Source organism: Grammomys surdaster, unplaced genomic scaffold (assembly GCF_004785775.1).
Source record: "Grammomys surdaster isolate TR1022 unplaced genomic scaffold, NIH_TR_1.0 169, whole genome shotgun sequence".
Classification (NCBI taxonomy): Eukaryota; Metazoa; Chordata; class Mammalia; order Rodentia; family Muridae; genus Grammomys; species Grammomys surdaster.
In genome coordinates this window covers 17,174,662-17,197,230 of record NW_021604617.1, presented here as the reverse complement: position 1 = coordinate 17,197,230, position 22,569 = coordinate 17,174,662, and the positions used below count along the sequence as shown (strand labels likewise).

The following is a 22,569-nucleotide window of genomic DNA, read 5'->3' as shown; positions in this document are numbered from 1 at the left end:
TACTTTGTCTCATTTTTTTTACATGGAAATTAGGGGCTTATTATTTTTTACTTTTGACAATTCCAAATACATATGACTCAAATAAGTTTAAGTTAACTGCAACCTGTCAGACAATGGGATTCCTGGAGTGGACTGCAGGGAGTGTTAATGAGTTCTATGTCACTTTGTACATTAGGGCTTTTGTTTGTATTGTTGGAGGTGAGGTGTGTTTTCATAGACGAAATTCTGTTCTCAGCACATTAGCGTCCTGACAGAATGTACTTGGTGTTCAAATAAAATGCATCTTATTCTAAGCCTTCTCATTCATTTCTGTGTCTTTTCTAGGAACTCAATTACTCATTCATTTTGGCTTTAGCATGGTCATTATTAGTAGAAATGATATCAAGGGAGGATTGTTTGTACCAGATCTTCATACTTCTCAGGAGCATCTTCCTGTCTCAGCTCCAGTAAGTTCACCACTCCATTTGAAGAGCAGCTATAACCTGTAATGTCCAAGGCAGTTTAGGGACCAGTGGACCATCTAGAGATCCCTGCTTACTTTCTACTGTCAGCTATGGTCTCTGGGAAACCTGTCTCTTGAGGACTCAGTTTCTCATCCCTATTTGGGGGGAGGGGTATTAATGGCTAGTTTGCCCTCCAGAGCACTAGACTCACAATTTCCATTCTTCAGTGTGGCCTTTGTTGACATGGAAAGGGGAGGAGAGTTCCATCTGCTGGCCTGGTAGTCAGGAGTACTTATTCTGCTTGAAAGTGCAAGCAGGATGTTAACCTTTGAGCAATGAGGAATTCAGGGAGGGAGAAAGGAAACCTATTAGTTAAACCAAATAAGAAACCCATGCAAACTTCTTTAGTGTGCTTTCAATGATCCCTGTTTAAAAAGGAAAGACAAATCCCCCGTGATTCCAGCAATGCCAGGCCATTCTGGAAACCAACCATGCTGAAAACGGCAGGTGTTCTGCTTGCTTCCTTGGCAACAGGACAGGTTGACAGTGGCTTCTGTTCACACTGTGATTGACACTGAAACCAAGGTGAGTTGTGGGATTGATTGTAGAAATACTTGCTGTATCTTTAAGATGCCCCAGTGATGGAGACTTTTAGAAGTTACGCTGCATCTTGAACTTTCACAAAAAGGCAGTGAAAGTGAGTGATCGTATGTGTGTTGTTGAGTTTTTATTTTTAACCTTTGATGGTGAGCAAGATGGTTCAGTAGGTGAGGTTGTTTGCTCTAAAACCTGATGACCTGAGGTCAATCTCCAGAACTACGGGGTATGAGGAGAGGTGTTCTCTGACCTCCACACATGTGCCACAGCAACACAAATGCACACACACACACACACACACACACAATGTAATAAAAACTCCTTGACTTTCACTTACTTCACACAAGTTTATTCTAGGACCATATAGAAGGCAAAGGACTCCTTGGGTTTTCTGGATTCAGTCTTTTCAGTCTTATTTCAACCAGCAGTTGGCTCTTCTAGTTTATTGATAAGATTCTAGCAGTTTATTTCTTTACACATAAAATATTTTCATTACTAACATTCTAACATTGCTAACATATCATATTACTTACTTCAGGATGTTTCTCTGGTCATTGATAGAAATGCAGTATGAAGTTACCCAATACACTTACTAAGTATATTTTTTTATAAATGCAGTATGAAGTTACCCAATATACTTAGTATATTTTTTATAAACGCAGTGTGAAGTTACTCAATATATTTACTGGTAACTTCAGCCTCTGTAACTGTTAATACTCAGCTACTATGGTGCTCATGTTTTTAAGAAACATGCCTCGTTCAAATTTGAATATGTCCTTTGCAGTCCCAATGGATTGCTCATCCAACGGAGGCTTCCTCTGGCTTCCAGGTTGGAGGAATCTATTAATTGTAGGGATTTGACTGATTCTCACCTTGAAGTCCTACAGTGTAAAAGGTTATGAATAAACACAAAGGAGAAAAATATGTAGAAATTTGTGTTCCCTGGAGATATGGCTTAAGGGTTAAGAGAGCTTCCTATTCTTCCAGAGGACCTGAGTTCAGTTACCATCACCAGGTGACTAACAAATCACCTGCAACTCCTGCTCAGGGGGATGTGACCCCCTGTCCTGATCACTTCCAGGACCTATACTAGTGTGTATGTGTGAGTGTGAGTTGTATGAGTGTGTGTGTGAACATGTTTCTATGCATATGTGAATATGTATGTTTGAGTGTGTGAGTATATGTGTATGTATGTGTGTGTGTGTGAGTGTGCACATTTTAAAAGAAGCACATAATAAAATTTGAATTCTGCACTGTGAGAGAGAGGAAAGATAATGGTCTTAACATTGTATATTATTGCCAACTGGTAATAGGTTGTATATTATCAACAACGTAATTAACTGTAACCATAAGCTATAGCCGATTTATCTCATTTTGAGAATTACATTCTAACATCCAAAATGTGCAAAAGCCCATACTGGTCATTGATGCTGTTGATGTACGAGCTATAAAAGCAAACATCAGAGCATCACAGTGAGGGCCACAGTAAGGTGAGTTCTCATTTTCTTAGGCCGCTTAGGCTTATTTCTTAAGCTTATTCTCTTAGTGTTTTTCATGCTGTTATGTGAAGGAGAGCTTTAGGGGGCTGCTTAAACTTATACAGTCAAAGCTTTCTCATTTGTGTAGCTATCTCTTAGGTATAAAATGCTTCTGGCTTTCACTACTTAAAATAAGCTCAATCACCTGTATATGATAAGGAATTTTTCCAGAAATATAAAATAGGCAACATTGAAAAAAAACTGTAGCAAATCAAATAGCAATTCTAAATAAATTTATACTTTAAAATAAACTGGAAAAATGTGGCTTCAGAACTGTAACAAGTCTCAAATATTCTTTCAAATATTTATTTATTTTATGAGAGTACGCTGTAGCTGATTCTGACACATCAGGAGAGTCATCAGGTCCCATTACAGGGATGTTTGTGAGCCATCACATGGTTGCTGGGAACTGAACTTGGGACCTCTGGAAGATCACAACGCTCTTAACCATTGAGACATCTCTAAAGCCCGGCAAGTCTCAAATATTTTAAGTTTAGTTTTGCAAAGATAAAGTTTGAGAGTTCGGCTGTGTAAATCAGATTAAAGTTCGAGTCCCGGTCCTTGCACCAACTCACAATGGAGAAGTTTCCTAACTTCCCAGTTCTGTCTGTTTACTTTGAGGATGAATTAATGAATGAGTGAGTGAGTGAGTGGTTCTTGGTGCAATGGGAGGCATATGGTAAGCTTCATCAGTGGGCACTGTTGTTGTTACGTAAGCGCTATGTCCCATGATGGTGTCTTAAGTGCCTGCCCCCAGAGAAGAAAGCACCTCTTTGTCTGTTCTAGAGAAAGGGATCCTGCTACATAGCCTGGTCTCTCTTTGAACCAAGATCCTCCTGCCTCAGCATCTACAGAGCTACAAGTGTAGGTATGCACCACGGGATCAGCTTAGGAAACAGCAACTACAGGTGCTCACCGTGGCGCCATCTTAGGAAGCTGTACCTTCAGGTGCTCACTGCAGCATCAGTTCAGGAAACAGCTTTATTAAGCTTCTGCCACATCCCATGCAAAGCCAGGGAGATTCAATTCCAGCAAGAAGCTTCGCTCCTGTTCCTGAGAATGGTCCGGGTAGCCCTTAGATTTTTTTTTTTTTTTAACCTTAGCACATTATATGGGAGGTACTTGCCTGTGTGCCTGTTTTCTGGACTAGCTGTGTTCAGTGGTGGCATCTTTATATATTCTAGCACAGGTTGTGGCATAAAGATGAAAGTGACTTCTTAAATAATAAAGTACGACCAAGTGAAGGAATAAATAAATAACATGCGTTCATTCCCTCTGAAGTCCCCAGGAGCTGTCAGATAGCATTACCTGTAACAGAGGGAAGCCGGAAAGAACACTGGCTTCACATTCTTCAGCCATTAAGATGACTTCAAGGAGCTGGACATCAGCCCAGCTCAGCCGATTGCCCACAAGAAAAGCTTGCCCGTGGTCTCTTAAGGCCTGCATGGTGGTTGGGATGGAGGAAGCAGAAGGTGAGGGCCACTCTCAGGATATAAATTAACGTGCTGTTCAGAAGAAAATCTTTAAGAAGTTAGAGCTAAGTTGCTGATCTGTTCTTTTCCTCCAGCTATGGTCAGGATAAGTCCTGTCCTGTGAGTCTTGGGCTTTCTCTCCTTAGTTTAAAATTCAGTCAGCACAGGAAACCATTGCCCCTACCCTGTGAGTTCTGCAGCATCCTAGTCTGGTGACTCTTCTTGACTTGTAGTGATACTCTGTCCTCACCCCATCTGTGGACCATTACCTTAGGTGTGCCATCTTTAGAAGGTTCTCTGTGTACAAGGAGAGTGTCCTCAGAGGGACACACATCCATTTTTTCTATTAGTTTTTTCTAACACAGCTGTAAATTATGTGTCATGTTGGTTTAAAATTATTGAATGCAAAAATGAAAAAAATGGAATAGGCTAGAATTCTCTATATTCTAGCCCCAAACTTTGTTCTTTATTACGGACTTGGATGTGTGATCAATATTTGTAAAGCTGTGAAGGCAAGTGTTGACTATTACTCATCAGTTATAGGCCATTGGTCAGGTTCTCCCAAGTTATGATCTCTCATTTATAAGTGGAATGGTATCAGCACCCATTTGATTGAATGCATGAGTTTGCAAAGTGCATATGGCCCTATACTTTGCCCTCAGTAGAGATGATTCTTATTGTTATTGATGTTGTTAGAGATATTATATTGATGCTGTTACTTCTTTCAGCCATGAGAGAAGCCTCTGTGCTTCATGGTAGTATAGGGGGAAAACTGAAATAGCAGTGTTCTAGGATATAGCATTGCCTGAATGAAGCCCTGGGCTTTATCTCCATCAGAACCACAAGCACACACACACACACACTCACACACACTCACACACACTCACACACACTCACACTCACACTTACACACACTCACACACACTCTCACAACACACTCACACACTCACACACTCACACACACACTCACACACACTCACACACACTCTCACACATTCATACACACACTCACACACACATTCTCACACACTCATACACACACACACACACACATACACACCACACAAAGAGGGTGGGAAAATACTGGTGTTAAACATCTATGCTATTGATACTATTTTTAAAATTAGGCAATAAAATACCTTAAATTATACGCTAACTAGATGAATACCTTTAAGAGAAATTTGTATGGAGACAGTCTGCAGTATATAGTATTCATAGCTTGATATCTTTTGAACCAAAAAGACTAAAAACTTACTAAATATAATTAAGAGAAAGGTATACATTAAGAAGGTAGGGTACCTGCAATTCATGACAAGCGCACAGTAACAAATACATGCTCATGACTAATACATGTAAATGTATGTACTAATCTTTCAATTCTAAGATGTCCTACAACACAGAAAAGATAACAGATCCTGTATTGCAGGTAAGTTTGGAAAATGCATCTGACTTTTTATTCAAAGGATGAGCCACATTTCATCATCCTCCCCTGACACCTGTACTTATGATAATGATAATTAATGCCCCTGGGAGAAAGATCACATGTCACCAAAGAACCACCCAACCCTGTAGTTAGGGGTACCATCTTTAAATGTGTGTTTACAACAAAGGGTTTCCAGGAATCATTTTTCAGATGTGAAAAATTCGAAACAATACACAGCATTACTTTTTAAGTCATCAAAACTAACGGAGCCCTGCTAACCTTATAAGCTTCCTGAAGCTCTGGTGTTATCTGGAGCATTTGAGAACTACTGTTCATCCTACTATCCAATGATGGGATGTCTTAGGGATCTTGTTCAGAAGGTACTATTTGACTTCAAACTTAAATAAGGTAACTGACTGCACAGGACCACAAATAGTACTGGAGTTACACTTAAAATCCTTAGAAAGAAAACATAATCCAGGAGAGTTCAGCAGGGGCTGGAAAGATGACTCAAAAGTTAAGAGTGCTTCCCCTTGAAGACTGGAGTTGGGATCTGTTGTAGAAATTATTAATCTCAATCCAGGGTTTCTACCTCACCTCGATCATTTGATTTCTGAATAAAAGACACACAATGTTTATTATTTTCCATAAACTTTAAACAGCACAAAGGCTGGGCAGATATCTGCCTACTATTTTATTAGAATCTAATTTCCTATGGATAATTTCATGTCATTTCTTACTATGTTTCATCTGGGCTGCTCTTAACTGCAGTTGGCGAGCCCTCAGGGCCACATTTTCATGATTCGCCTAACCCATGGTGGCTTCTCCTCCACTCACCTTCTTCTCCCCCTTGTGGTTGTCCTCCAACACCAAGCTCAGGAATCCTAAATCCTACCTATGTCTCTTCTGCCCAGCTATTGACTGATGACATCTTTATTTAGCAGTCAGAAATAACTTAAGGGCAAGGTCACACAATGTCACTTGGGTTTATGCAGATAACTTGGTCTTGAGGAACCAATATTAACATTAGAATACAAGCAGCACCAGCACAACCCAGTACACCGACACCTTTAACTCCACTTTGACGTGCATAGAGAAGAATATCACTGAGGCTTGCTGGCTTCTAGCATGACTGTGAAAGGAAGGCATCTAGGTTTAGGGATGACCCCCTGCCTCAAAGGACTAAGTAGAAAGTAACAGAAGAGGATGCCTGATGTCCTTGTCTGTGTGCATTCACAGGTGTGCTCATCTGCTCACTCATACAGACATGGACACATGTGCACACACACAAATACACACGCACACACACGTACAGACACAAGAGAAGGAGAAGGAAGGGAGGACAGAAAGTAAAGGGAAGGAGGGAAGGAAGAAGGAAGGAAAAGGAAAGTGTGATAGATAGGAAGGAAAAGGTGTGAAGAAAGGAAAGAAAAAAGAAGGAAGGAAGGGAGAGGAAGGAAAAGAAAGAGAGAAAAAGAGAGGAAAGGATGGAGAAAATAAGGAAGGGAAGGGGAAAGCTCAGAGAAGGGAAGCCAAGCAGGTTTGTTTCACCCAAGTGAGGGAAGATGGTGAAGCTTTCACAGAGCGTTTGCCATTTTCCATCTACCAAAGAAGTTCTGCTCTCAGTTTCGTTAGATGTTCTCTCTCTTTGATGTGAGCCACACAACAGCCAAAGGTCATTGCTCACCTTCTCATAAACAGGGAAGAATCTTGTCTTGGCTCGTTGGAGGATGTATTCAAGGTTCATGTCCTTCTCTTCCGGTAGAGAGAGTGGAAAGAACATGATCATGTCGCTCAGGTCCCTTAAGCCCTCTACATACATATCAATCCTAGAGAAAGGATGGCCATTGAAAAGAATCACTCAGGACAGGGAAGGACACTGTATGAACCAGTGAGCCATTTTACATAGTGCCTTAATCTCATCTGCCTGGTTATCGGTCCCCACAGGATATTGTCTTATGAACTCCACTCAAGCATTTACACCAGCAAGCAGTTCCTTGAGGATGTTAACAAGGCTCAATCGGAAACAGGTGACAGTCCTCAGAAGGCTGAGCAGGGAGGGTCCTGGGCTAAGTAGCAAAACCCTGCCCCTCCAAGATGAAGAGTTGTCAAACCAAGGTTTGTGAGTAGTTACATGTATGTCCGTATACTCTATGCAGCACCACTATTAATAAAATGCAATATGCTCACACAGAGTCTTAAAGCAACAGTAAAGGAATGCACTGTGTAAATGTGGTGTTTATGGTATTTGTCTGTTTAAATGCAGCATACCTCATGTCCATGTAGGAGAAGAGGTATCTAGGGTCCTCAGTGCAGTCCAAAACCTCTCTGCAAGGACCCAAGATTCTCAACTACTCAGAATGGCATTTCAAAGAACTTGGAGTTTGCTCTATGAGGTCCTCTTTTTCTGCTACCCACAACTCTGTCAGAAGGAATGGAAAAATGGACACCAAAACCCAGTGAAGAAAGTCCTGGGATTTTGCATGATATGTCTCTATCCTGATCTAAAACGAATCTCTGGTCTTTTTGAGCAACAGGTTCTGAAGCTTCACCCTGAGATAGAACCTAGTGTCTGCAAATGGTCTTGAATTCTTGCTGCTTCTGCCTTATATACAGCAAGAAGAGATTTATCAAAGACTACTAAGGGGGGGGGGTTGTTTATAGTGAATGCTTAAGGTAAGATCACTCTAAAAATTGGCTTTCCATCAATTTTTTGGATATTTGGATATGAGTTTTGAAATAAAATGATGTCATGGCAGGTCCATTTGAAATCCACCTCCTCTACCATTCATGGGCTATTTTGTTCCCCAACTGTGTTTATCAAATTCTACAGAGGAATTTTCAGCTTAGAGTTGCTGCTTTGACTTCCAGGTAGGAAACAAGCTTGGAGTTTAGAGGTAGGGCTGCCAATCATGCCAGGCCTAATACATGCTCAAAAGATTGAGATTTTGTCTTGGAGGCTGAAGGGGGCAGCTGATAAAAGCAGAGACCTTGTGATGGTTTTTATATGCTTGGCCCAGAGACTGGCACTATTTGGAAGATCTGGCCTTGGATACAGTAGGTGTGGCAAGGTGGGCATGGCCTTTAAAACCCTTATCCTAGCTGCCTAGTAGTCAGATTTCTCCTAACAGTCTTCAGATAAAGACCATGCCTCCCTGGATGCTGCCATGCTCTCATCAGGATAATGGACTGATCCTCTGAACCTATAAGCCAGCCCCAATTAAATGTTATCCTTATAAGAGTTCCCCTGGTCCTGGTGTCTGCTCACAGTAGTAAAACCCTAACTAAGACAGACCTGATGTGCACTTTCCTATAATCACTTTCAGTCTTGTGTTTACAAGGTAAGGTGAGCCCCTCCCCGGAAATAAATGTATGAGTCAGAGTTCTAGTGACTTATTGACTACCATTCCCACCCGGTAGAGGCAAACATGGCATCATGAGAAAATAGCTAACTCCTTCTTCTAATGAAAGCCAAAAATGCAACTAGAAAAATCAATTAAAACTATGGTAATCTCCCAAATGAACTATTGCTGAACGTAAATGTTGTGGAATGGGGTCTGCAATGATAGGTTTTTCTCTTTAGCACTTGTTATAACAGATTCTTCCAGTGGAGAGAGAAAGTAGGCTTTGTATCAACCTATCAAGAACTATACTAGGAATGTGGCTTCTAATGTTGCTAAGTGTTGGTGTTTTGGTTGTGGCCAGTGTTTGTTTGGCTTTGTCTCTTGCTCTAAATAACAAAGTGTCTTTACCAGGCTTGTTCTTCTGGGTTCCTTCCGTACAAGCCATACTTGGCAGCTACATATCTCAAGATGGCTCTGGTCTGCACCAAATTCATTCCATCGATTTCCACAATGGGCACTTGCTCATACATCAGGGTTCCACCTTGAAATACAAAAAAGTAAGCTAGGTTACATATCGGGCCTTCAGAGAACTAACTATAGTTCCTTTCAACCTAAAGTCTCTATAAAACAGGAGCACATGGCTCATTTATCAATTTTAAAAAGGAATAGGAGAAATCTGTATACATTTATCCACAAACTATATACAGTATACAATGTGATATTTGGAATTTTGAATCCATTCTTTTGGATATTTTTGGACATTTTGGATACATGTGGATACATCTGGATACAAAGCATTCCTTCAGACCAGTCTTTACCCTTCTACTTCCTTAGTGTCTTTCCCTATGGCTATGCCATTCATTCAGACCCAGTTTACCCTTTGAACTGTGATAGCACTCTGCACTGTATTCCTTGAGTCCTGTTGGGATTCTTACCTATCTCTCATCCTTCTGGTTGCTTCCTGAAGTCCTGCACCACTTCTTACATATTTCTATCACTCACCAGTGCTTGCCAGAGGACACATAACTCATGACTCTCACTCTGAATTTAAAGTCTATCTTGAAATTTGTTCTGTATATACCACTACAGGCAAGCTCTCCTCTGGGTGACAGTTCTTTACTTTGGGTTTATTTCTTCAACTTTCCCAAGATGCTCTGTAGCAAAGCAAACCAGCTAAGAAATCACAGGGAGATAAGGAATGGAGCATGGCTATGGTCCTTTAATTAGAAAGAATTCTGGCTCTGTTTCTATCTGTCTTTGTTTCTGTCTCCTGCGCTCCCTCTCCCTAGTTTCTCACTAAAGCAACAGTGAGGCTTACCCTATACTTTTCCATATATAATCTTTCAAGTTGGCTGAGTTGGGCTAGTATCCTATCTTCGTTCAGTATCTAACAGGGAGGCCAAACCACATAACTTAATTTAGCAGAGAGAATTCAATATAAAGGCGTTAGCTGTGTGTGGTGACCTAGAGGGATAATCCCAACATCTAGATGAAGGTAGGAAGAATGGGGGTTAATGGCCATATTTAGCTATACAATGAATTCCTGTAGCCTAGATTATGAAACTCTCTGCCTCTCTCCAAAATACACACACACACACACACACACACACACACACCCCACATACCACACACAGGGTAGTACATATATACATGAAGTGCCATGAAGCAGCTGCAGAAAAGTATCACCTCAAATTAGGGGGAATACAGGATGGCTATGGTCATTTAATTAGAAAGAATTCTGTCTCGTTGGGGGTGGGCTCCTCCTATTTGCAAGATTTTGGTGCTGCCTTCCTTACACAGAACTAAGATCCTGGTAGTTACTGTCCACATGACTTCCACTGCTCTCTTGGAACACGAGAGAGAGGAGCAGAAGGGGGCTTCCACAGTAACAAACGACCATCTCAAGTTGGTCTCAGGCCACACTGAGTGTGGACAGGGTTTTCCTCTTACCTTGGATTAACTTCTCAAATTCTTCACGGGTTTCAAAAAGTTCCTCCTCAAACTAAAGAAAGAGACAAAGAAATAAGGATATGTTGCTTTTAGCAAGTTCATTGTTATTGCTGTTGATGGCTTGGGGAAGCTGAATAGGATTAAAAAACCTAATCTCCTGTTAGGCCAGGAGTTTATGGATACCAGGACATGGCTCTTTGCTCAGCATTTCTGAGTACCTGGACTGTTAAACTGAAGTGTGAGGTCGCCTTTATTTCTGATTCCTGAAGATAAGTGTCACTTGAACTCTGAAATCCAACAATCAGATTACAGGTTCTGGGAATCTGTAATTATACTACTTTTTTTAAAAAAAAGATATTTTCTTTGTTTACACTTCAAATGTTATCCCCTTCTCCAGTCCCCCACCCTGGAAACCCTCTATCCCCCCCCCCCCCCCCCCCGGGTTTTTTAGGGGGGTCCTCGACCTACCCCCCCACTCCCACCTCCCCGCCCTTGAATTCCCCTACACTGGGGCATGGAGCCTTCACAGGACCAAGGACCTCCCCTCCCATGGATGACCAACAAGGCCATCTGTACTACATATGTGGCTGGAATTATGGGTCCCTCCATGTGTACTCCTTGGTTGGTGGTTTAGTCCCTGGGAACTCTGGGGGAGGGTTCTGGTTGGTTGATATTATTGTTCTTCCTGTGGGGTTGAGAACCCCTTAAACTCCTTCAGTCTTTCTCTAACTCCTCCATTAGGGACTCCATGCTCAGTCCAATGGTTGACTGCGAGCATCCGCATCTGTATTTGTCAGGCTCTGGCAGAGCCTCTCAGGAGACAGCTATATCAGACTCCTGTCAGCAAGTACTTCTTGGTGTCTGCAATAGTGTCTGGGTTTGCTATCTGTATATAGGATGAATCCCCAGGTGGGGCAGTCTCTGGATGGCCTTCCCTTCAGTCTCTGCTACACTTCTTCTTTAGTCTGTGCTCCACACTTTGTCTCCATATTTCCTCCTATGAGTATTTTGTTCCCCCTTCTAAGAAGGACTGAAACATCCACAATTTTGTCAACTGCATTGACCCTACATTTGAATTATGATGAATTTAAATGAACCCCACAGCAATCTGAGTTTCAGATAGTGAGTATAATATGTCACATATATTGAGAGAATGTGCTTATGCTAAAAAGAGATATTTTCTTTGAACTTCACATTGACATGGGTGTCCTGGATTTTACCTTTTCACCAAAAGGCCTTTGGATGTGTTCTGTGATCAGTTAGACTCCTCCACCTCGGCTACTATTTAATCTTCTCAATCATTCTGTCTGGAATTATTTTTACATTATATGTTTCAAGTGTTTCTCTCATGGGCTGCTGTTTCTCAGAAGAGAACCAATGTGGTAACTTCTTTTCAGCTATCCCCCTTTCAAATGAGTTCATCTTTCTATACTCTAGAGCAGTGTTTTACAATCTGTGGGTCACAACCCCTTTGAGGGGTCAAATGACCCTTTCACAATGGTGGTCTAAACAAAATATGTGCAAACAAAATTTTAGCAATTTTAAATTTCATTAAATTATTTGACAGTAACAATTTTAGTAGCAAATGATATGTTTTTACGTCAGCCTGTTCGGTTTGCATGGGTGTTTTGTTTATTTGTCTGTTTGTTTGCTTTTTGAGACAAGTTCTTATGTAAGATAGATTGGCTTTGAACATGCAATGTAAGAGAGAGAAAACTAAACTCTTGATCCCCTTGCCCCTCATCCTAATTGCTGAGTTTACAGGTATATACTGCCATACCTGGCTCCTATTAGATGTTTTACACTTTTAGATAAATTACCAGGAGACCAGCAAGGTGGCTCAGTGGGGAAAGGTACTTGCTAGCAAAGTGCTTGCTTTCAAAGGATCCACAACAGAAGAAGGAAACAACTCCCAGTTGTCATCTGACCTCCAGATATATGTGTCACCTGCCCCCCTACGCACAAACAATAATCAATATATAAAATAAATATTTGTCTCTTAATGCTCTAGAGGCAAATGTAATTAGATGATAGTCTCTCTAGGGTGATAAGAATTAGCTGAAGCTATGAGACAAAATGATTCCTCCTTCTTATCCTTTCTTCTTTCCTTCCTCCTTACCTTTCTTTTTCTTATTAATTATTGTAGCACATGATCTATAGTATCTTTGAATGAGCTTAATATCCATAGCTGGTCCCCACAGGATCTTAGCATCTGTTTCAAAAAACTAACTCACCGGCAACCCAACATTTAAAGACTATTTGTCAAATGCTACATTTGCTTTTGAAAGAATTTAAAGTTTTCTATGATATTTAACCAAGTAAGTGCTCAATGAATGACCTGGAAATAACATAACAAACTACCCACTCTATCGGGCATCTCACCTCGACGCCAGCTGCTGCCAGGAGCCACCGGATGGACTCCATTCTTCCTCTTCCATTGAAGTAATGAAGCACGAGCTTCCTAGTCATGTTGAAATACTCCTGACAGGGAGAGACAGAGACAGAGACAAAGACACGGACAGACAGACACACAGTGAGAGTCTCAGAGAATGAGTTTACAGGGCATAAACACAAGGCTAAGAAAGCTTTGACTTGGAATTTGGCCTCTAAACCAAATTGCTCCTCTGCCCCAAGACTGCACTCTTTTCCTCCTTGTCAACTAAGCATATCCCCACAGACTGATTTCCTAACTCCTTTCCAAAACCTAATTAAATAACTGATAAAAAGAAGAGGAAGACAGGTCTGTGCATGCCAAGAAATGGACAGAATTCAAGAGCAAGATGGATCAGCCTCTCTTCCTGTGACAGATGGCTCAGATCAAGAGTTCTGACCATTTCTCCTTTTATGTGTGGATTCCTCTCTTCCCTCCCACAAAGACAAGCCTAGACTGGAGAAACAGTGTGAACAGGAGGGTGGAATTGCTGGTATTTTTTGCTTTCCAAATTAATCTTGATAGTTTAATTGTGGTGTTCTCTGAAGCCAATAGCAAATTCAATGATTCATGGCAATTTTAACAACAATTTCAACAACAAAAATACAGTTATGCTAAGGGTTCCTTTTTTATACTGTATTTTTCCTTGGAAAACATTTTTTTCAAGATATAATCTATGTTCACTTTAAAGAAGTTGAAATAATATACAAATCTAGATATCAAATTCCATGTACATAGCTCAAGATAAACTGTGAGGTTTGTGGGCTATGAGAGACAGGCTTGGCCAGGTGATAGATCTGGGGCGTGATTGGTATCTTGAGCTATCTGGACGGAGAGTGACGGATCAAAAGAGGCTGCGGGAGGAGAAGGGTGCCTTTAGGAGCAAGTTGGTCTTCCAGGGAAAAGTAGAAATCCAGCTGCAAATTTCATATCTCTACACATGAAAATCCCAGTGAATCAAATGTAGAGAAAAAGATGTCTCATGAAAAAAAATCACTATTCTAAAATTTAGAATTAAAATAATAATAATAATAAAATAAGAAGTGTTTCAAACTAATGAAATTATTCATCCCGGTTGCTACTTATTAGAATTGCCTGAGGGGCTTAAAATATGTGCCAGTTTCTTCATCAGCAAAATGGGAATAGACAAAACAATGTCATAGGTTACTGAGATTTGAAATCTTTAGACCCATAATTACATCTTTTAAACTCAGACAAGGGGCTGGAACTCCATACACCTCAACCTGTCTTCCTTTCCATCTTTCTCTATTCTTTTCCTTCCAAAACATTGGCAGCTCCTAAGCGTTCCACAGTAGAGCTATAGCAAGTCAAGAGACACTTGTCTAAGTCTCTTGACCAAACCCAAAGCTGTAAAACAAGGAACTGACCTACTCCATAGGAACATTCAACTCCAGAGAAGAGGAAGAGTAGGATCGTGACTGAATTTTGCTCCTCCTCAGGGAGTTACAGAGAGGAAAAGGAGATGGCAAGATAGACTTTTCTTTGCAGGGGGGTTTTCAGGAAGTAAAAAAACTGAGCAAACAATGTAACTTCTCTCCACAGAGATGCTCATGATTGGATTAGACCAAGTATTCTAGAGAGTACGCCAGTCATCATGATGACGTTCTCAGTAAATACCGCAGGTTGCAATGACATCCTATGGCCAGTCAGTCTGAGGTGTTAAGAGAGGGAATTCTTCCATGTCTGTCCAAGTGAACGTCTGAGGCACTTCTAGAAAAGAGACATTTTGCTTCTGAGTCCAAGGAGAGAATGAAATAGCACTCATTACTTTTTCAAATAGCTTTCAGTTACTAAGTACTTAGTATGTAGGAGACACTTTACCAAGTAGACAACTCTTGAGCACCGACCATATCTATGTGAACTAGCTTCTCTTAGAACTGCTCTGTACATACACAGGCTGGTCTGAGGCCTCCGGCTCATATGTAGCAAAGGACTGCTTTGTCTGGCCTCAGTTGGAGAGGGGAGTTCCTAATCCTCTAGAGACTTGATGCTCCAGGGAAGGAAGATACCCAGGGTAGGGGAGCACCTGTCATAGCCTAAGGGGAAGGGGGATGGGTTGAAGAGCTCTGGGAGGGGTGATTAGAAGGTGGAAAATACTTGGGATGTAAATAAATAAAATAATTTTTTAGAAAAGAACTGCTTGTATCCCACCTCGCCCCATGTCAATTCTTGCCAATCATGGGTTGTAGCACATAGCTCCTCCTCCAAGCCCTGACTGAACTGTCAAGACTGAATCAAAGAGTGAGATCTTTGTTGGAGGGTGTCATTAGTGTTGAGATGCTAAGGCATCTCTAAGTAATTGAAAACGACCTATGAATACCGAAGGACAGTGGGACAGTCACAGTTCATCACGCAAATTGAGGAATACTGAAGCTGTTCACAAAGGCAACATAAAGCCAATGGGTAGAGAGTAGTGAAGAGACTTAAAGGCAGCAGTAAAGCTGTCATTTATTTATGTCCTCGTGCAAACGTGGGCAAAGTCTAATAAGCCACCGCTTCCTCAAATCTAGAGGGCATGTTTGCTATAACAGTATCTTCCAGTGCCTGCACATGAGAACAAATAGATCCAGCTCACTCATAAGTAGAACTGCCGAGCTTCCTACTCCTCATCTTCCCAGGGTGCCTGTGTCTACTTCCCAGGACATTTATTTAACAAGAGTAAATATGCACAGCATCCAGATTGAGACATCTACACTTCTGAATTGTTACAAACTGTTTGTTTGGTATCACTCTAATTATGAGTGTTGCACTTTTTATATAAGACCTTTATCCTTTTTCTCTTTCAATAACCAAAATTCCTTCTTTCTAAGAGAAGCAAAACTAATTCACATTCCTCTAACATGTCATCCATAAGAGTAGGATACTATTTAGTGTCATCCAAAGGCTCCACATAGTATATATACCTAAACACCTTGTAGCATGGACCTCCTGTTTCTCCCAGTTAAAGCTTCATTCACTGAATATCTGAAGAGCAAAGACACTAAGAGTTGCATTTTGAACTCACAAATACAAAAATAAATAAATAAATGAATAAATAAATTCCGTGTCCTTATCTGTTGGTACATAATCATCCATCTCAAAATTAAGTAGCTAGAATAAGCATTTGGTTTTGTCATTTGGGAAAATGACAAGGATCAGCTAAGTGATTTGTGTCCTGGGTATTTTATGACATGTCAGTCATAAGTGTGTTTGGACAGGAAGAGTTAACTAAAGGCCTGAATGGGCTGTCTTCATAGGGCAGGCAACTAATGCTACCTATTGACTAAGACAGCAGTTCTCATCCTGTTGGTTGTGACCCCTTTGATGATTGAAAGACCATTTCACAGGGGTCAAATATCAGATATCCTTCATTTCAGATATTTATATTACAATTCATAACAGTAGCAAAATTACAGTTACGAAGTAGCAATGGAATAATTTTATGAGTTTTAATAATGAATAAAATAAATAAGTATGATTTTAATAATTATATGAGAAACTGTATTAAAGGGTCACAGCATTAGGAAAGTTGAAACCCACTGCACTAAGAGATTAGCTACAGTTTTCACTGTGGGGAGTTACCGATTCTATTTTCCCATTGTCTTCAGCTCACAGATCATAGCTTTAGAATACAACCAAAGAGGAACCTATAATTTCTAGAGCCCAGAAAAAAACAATATTCCTCTTGGACAAAGAGCAACTGAGTCCTGATTATCTGCATTAGTATGGAGCTTGCAAACAGAAAACAATGAGACATTAATGAAAGAGGAAGAGAATCCAGCTTAATACACTGTCCATGAAAACAGGCTTAAGACATTATAGCGTCATCCTCACTGTGTTCCACATTAACACTCTTGTTTCTCGTAAGGAAGAAGCATGTGCCTATCAGACAGCTGTGCAGGGAAGTTTCCGTTAGGAGAACTGAATATATGGGGGAATTGTAGAATTGAATTTTTAAAAATCCCAGCATCGGGTTACTACCCGCCTCAATGGTTTATGTTCCAGAATGTAAGACACACACACACACACAGCCCTTATATTTTAATATGCCTTAAGCAGCACAAGATCTGGGCGACTGCCTTCCTACATGCTGTTAGAATCTACCTCCAACTGATAACTCCAAGTTACCACTTACTAATTTCTATGTTCATCTTGGCCGCTCTTGACCCACATTCCCTTGACCCTTTCACATGGCGGCTCTGGTTCTCCCTCCTGCATATTATTACCTTCCATAGTGGTTTCTTAGTTCTTCCTTCCTCTCACTTCTCCAGGTCCCAAGCCCAACAATCCCAAATCCCGCCTCTGTCTCTCCTCCCCAGCTATGGGTTGCTGGCATCTTTATTTACCAATCAGAATTAACCTGGGGCAGGTTTCCAGAAGCTACTGCAGATGTGCTCTCTTGAAAAAAGTTTGGGGGGGGGACCCAATTATCCTTAGAATACAAGCAGCTACACGGAATGAGTTGGAACTGAAGACAGAAAACAGTAAAGGCTAACTAAGAGCCAGTTAGGTTTTTCCCCACTGAGATAGGGAGGTAGGAGTGGTGGGAGAACAGGAAAAAATGTGCAGTGGAAACAGTGGCGGACACTAGATGGCTGAGTACAGGGAAGGGGATCAGATGAGAAAAGAAAGACAAGACACACCAAGAAGAAGAGAATCCCATAGACATCAGGACAAGAGCCTACACAGACTCCAGAGGCCAGAGAGAGTGGCATCGGCCTAGGATCCTTTCTACTTCCTGTATTTTGTTTTGTGTGTGTGTGTGTGTGTGTGTGTGTGTGTGTGTTTCCAGAACAAAAACAAAATTCTTTCACTGCTCTGGAACAATGGTCTGAAAGATCATTGGAGACCCTGGATTGAGATGCTCAGGCTCAGTGAGAGGAGATGAGGCTGCTGCTCTAAGCACTAACAGAACCCTTGCTACAGAAAGACATTGGCCACTATGTTGGGATCCACATGGTAGAGATGTCCATCCAGGTGAATGGCAGTCTTGCCCACCCTGTTGTCAGCAAGGTAGTCTTGCCCACTCCCCTTAACACCTACAGAGTTCAGAGTCACAATGTAAACCCCAAACTAGATGGTGACCCTGCTTCTCACTGCATCTCTCAGAGCAACTCTCCAGACTCAGCAGACTCCTTGGGGAGGCGTAGAGTGCCACACCTTTCTCCAGTCTCCCAGTGTCTGAAGCAGAGGGAGAAGAGGGGTCTTGGGATGTACTCCAGCCTGGGTGACCCTATCATTCTCATGCCCACAGCTCTGTGGTTCTCCCTCTCTCCTGCTACCTCTTCTACAGGTGGCAAAGATCATTCCTGCTGGGCCATGTTTGTATTTGTCCTTTAATCTAAAAGGGTTCAGCCCTGGAATTTCAAGCTATCCCTCTCCCCTGTGTGTGCCTGCGCTTTCTCTCTCTCTCTCTCCCTCTCTCTCTCTCTTCTCTCTCCTCGCCCCTAGTCAATGTTTCGTTCCTTATTGCAGTTGCCTTTCACCCAGAACTACACACCTTTTCTCTGACACCCCCGGTTCATCCTTCCCTTACAGAGGTCAACTCAGATCAGATTACACGTATCATCTCCTTTTCAGTATCAGGACTCCTTGCTTACGTCACAGTGTAGTCTCCATGCTGAAGGATTGGACGTGAACAGCACTGATCCCATTGAAATGTTTGAAATGCTAGGAAAACAGCGCAGTGGATTGATGGAGACAGGAGTGAAGATATGGACACATATGATAAGACGTTTAATAAAGACCTGTAGGTGGTAGAATAGATATTTACTTTTGGAAATACACAAAATTTTTATGAAAAATTAAGGCAGTGAGGGCTATTGCTAAAATTCAAAGAAACATGGAAACATTAAAGGATAAGAACAAAATGTAGAGTATAACCAGCTAGAGGTAGGATTTGGCAAGAAAAACCATAAGCACTGATATTGTTGGCATTCCTTCTAGGCTCAGGGTGCTACATTAATATTAATTAAATCTTTTAGGAGTCTCATTAACACCCAGACATTGTTTTTCTGTTATCTTTTTATTTTTGCTTATTTATTTATTTATTTATTTATTTATTTATTTATTTATTTATTTATTGTAAGTAAATTCTTGCTTTTTTCAGAAAGACCAGAAGAGGGCAGCAGATTCCATTACAGATGGTTGTGAGCCACTATGTGGTTTCTGGGAATTGAATTCAGAATGTCTTGAAGAGCAGTCAGTGCTCTTAACTGCTGAGGCATTTCTCCAGCCCTTCTGCTATCTTTTTTAGAAACAGATTTATTATTTTGTATATATATTAGTGCTATCCGCGTGTACAACTGCGTGTCAGAAGAGGGCATCAGATCCCATTATAGATGGTTGTGAGCCACCATGTGGTTGCTGGGAATTGAGCTCAGGACCTCTGGAAGAGCAGCCAATGCTCTTAACTACTGAGCCTGTTATCTTTTTAATGGATTAAATTAAATTAAGGGTTATGCTTTTCCAATTTTGATGTGCCATGATCCCAATCTTCAGAATGATGGTCTTAGGAGGAAGGACTCTGAGAGAACTCTTCAGAATAGTGTTATCGTGAAAGGGACTTCAGAGGGGCCTGATAACCATGCAGTGGAACAACCAGGTCTCAGGCATAAGAACAAAGAGGCCGACTAGTCTGACAGTGCCTGAGCTCCAGCCACCAGAATCAAGAAGTAGACCTCTGCTTTCCAAGCAATATTGTTAGTGGTGAATTTGCAATCCCAGTGCTAACTGCTAAGATGGTCTGTTTGCACTAAGGCCTCCTCTAACTCTCAGTACTTGTGAAAAGGAAGCAGCCACCACCAAACTTTTTCAGAGGCAGGAAGAGGGTGGTTTGTTGCTTTCTCTCTGATCTGGTTAAAGCTAACATCCTTCTCCCAAGCTGAGAGTTCATGAAAAAGTCACTTCTTCATTAACAGTTTCACCTTCTACATGCATTTCAGTCCTAAGAAAATGCAATGACCCTGTCGGGTGCCTGCTGCCTTTATAGTCTAAGAGCATAAGAGAACAGAACTGCACTGTGGTAAAGTAACTCTCCATTAGGGAGACCCTTCTTCAGATATAATACTCTGACTTTAATTTATACACTAACATTTATTTTAGTTCAACCAGAGGAATAAAAGAACGTCTTAAAACATGTGTGTGTGTTTGTGTGTGTGTGTTTGTGTGTGTGTGTGTGTCTACATGTGTGTGTAGAAGCCGGCCAGAGATGAATGTTGAGTATTGCCCTCAGTTGTTTTCTTGTTTGGTTTGGTTTGGTGACAGGGTCTGTCACTGAACTTGTTGCTCACTGACTCTCCTAGACGAGCTTGCCTGTAGGCTCTAGGGACTCACTTGTTTCCTTCCCGTCCTCCTTCAACCACACTGAAACTGCAGCCACTTATCACCTAGCCTTCACAAGGGCTCCAGGGACCCAAACTCGGTTCTTGTGCTTCCACAGCAAGCACTTTACTGACTAATCCTAGCTCCCTGACTAAGAACCCTTGGCCCTGTAACCAAGTACAGTTACAATGAGCACTCACTGCCAACCCAGCAGTAATCACATGAGAACTGGCAGAATCACTCCACATTGACATAGAGTCCACAAATGGACTTGTTCTCTCTATTGTTTGTCCAGTGCCCAAGCATGATGGGATTGCTATTGGTAAATGACAGAGTCCACAGTCCCCTTCTCAGATATACTCTCTACTTGTCTTCTTACATGTCCCTGAATCATTTTTGTGTCTAATATTAGAAGTTCCCCCAAATTCCCATAGAAAATAGATTCACAAACACTATCTACATGTTGAGCTCAATTCTAGTCATGTTTATGTTTGTTTGTTTGTTTGTTTGTTTGAGGACAGGTCTCACTATGTAGCCCTGACTGGCCTGGAACTCACTATGTAAACCAGGCTGGTCTCCGGCTCACAGAGATCTACCTGTCTCTTGTGTTTGCATTTCTTTTCTTGTTTCTTTGCTTCTTTGTTTCTTTCTTTCTTTTTTTAAATCAGTTACTGACTCTTCTTATATTTATGTACTTACTTATTTCTTTAATACACTGTATTTTGATCATAATCATTTCCCTCTCCCAATGCCTTCCAGATCCTTCTCACCTCCCTACTCAACCAAATTCATGCCTCCCCACCTCTCAAAAATAACAAGAAGAACAACAAAAAATCAAAAGCAGAAAATCAAAATAGATCAACAAGCTAAAAAAAATGAAAATCAATAAGAGAAAAAACACCAAAAACAAAACAAAAAGCACAGAAAAACAAACAAACAAACAAACCTTGGAGTTCAGTTTGTGTAGGCCAGCAACCCTAGAGCACGGAGCTTGGCCTGGAGTGGGGTTGATATACCCAGGAACACTTTATTGAAGAAACCTGATTTTCCCCTTTCCCAGCAGGCATCAATTGCAAATAGGTTGAGAGTAAGACTTTGGGTCCACTTCTCCCTCTCAGTTCTGGGATTTTGTCTGGTTTGGATCTGTGCAAGTCATTTGCATGCTGTTGCCATTTCTATGAGTTTATATGCATATCAGTCCTTTTGGTCAGGAAGATGGAGTCACTGGCCAGTCTGGCTCTTACATTCTTGCTGCCTTCTCCTCCACATAGATCTCTGAACCTTGATAAGGGGGTTTGGTGAAGACATCTCATGTAAGGCTGGGTGCTCTAAAGTCTTTTATTCTCTGAACACTGCCCAGTTGTGGATCTCTTTCTTTAATTACTATGTTCTATAAGAGGAAGCTTCGCTGATAAGAGTTGAGCCATGTTCTTCTCTATGACTATAGTATTATGTCATTAGAAGTTATTTTATCCTATCTATAGAGTTCTTGAAAGAAAGGCCATCCAGTGACTGGCCCAACTTCGGATCCATCCCATGTGTGCACACCAAGTCCTGACACTATTACTGAGGTCATTATTGTGTATGCAGACAGGATCCTGGTATGGCTACCCTTGGAGAGGCTCTACCAGCAAGTGGCTGAGACACATGCAGATACTTATAGCCAACCATACGATTGTGTTGGTGACCAATATGGAAGATTTAGAAGAAGGACTGAAAGAGATGAAGGGGATTACAACCCTCTAGGAAGACCAACAGTGTCAACTAACCTGGACCCCTCAGAGCTCCCAGAGACTAAGTCAAAACCAAAGGAGCATATATGGGCTGGTTCTTGGCCCTGGGCACATGTGTAGCAGAGGACTGCCTTATATGGCCTCAGTGGGAGAGGATGCACTTAATCCTGTGGAAAGATGCCCTAGGAAAGAGAGATGCTGATGGGAGTGAAGTGGGGATGAGTGGACAGGTGAGGGAGTGCCCTCTCAGAGGTGGAAAGGGATGAGGTGAAGAACTCGAGGAGAGGGGACTGAGAAAGACGGCAACTTTTGGAA

General features: G+C 41.4%; 1 protein-coding gene across 1 annotated transcript; it reads right to left on the bottom strand.

Annotated features, from left to right (window-relative positions):
• Positions 1-1,750: 1,750 nt before the first annotated feature.
• On the bottom strand, positions 1,751-13,236 carry LOC114620601 (glutathione S-transferase-like). Its single transcript, XM_028766710.1, has 6 exons — positions 13,150-13,236; positions 10,768-10,819; positions 9,226-9,358; positions 7,161-7,302; positions 3,887-4,018; positions 1,751-1,921 (listed from the first exon to the last, which is right to left on the bottom strand). The coding sequence occupies exons 1-6, from the start codon at positions 13,234-13,236 to the stop codon at positions 1,751-1,753; spliced, it is 717 nt and encodes a 238-aa protein (XP_028622543.1).
• Between the last annotated feature and the right edge of the window lie 9,333 nt (positions 13,237-22,569).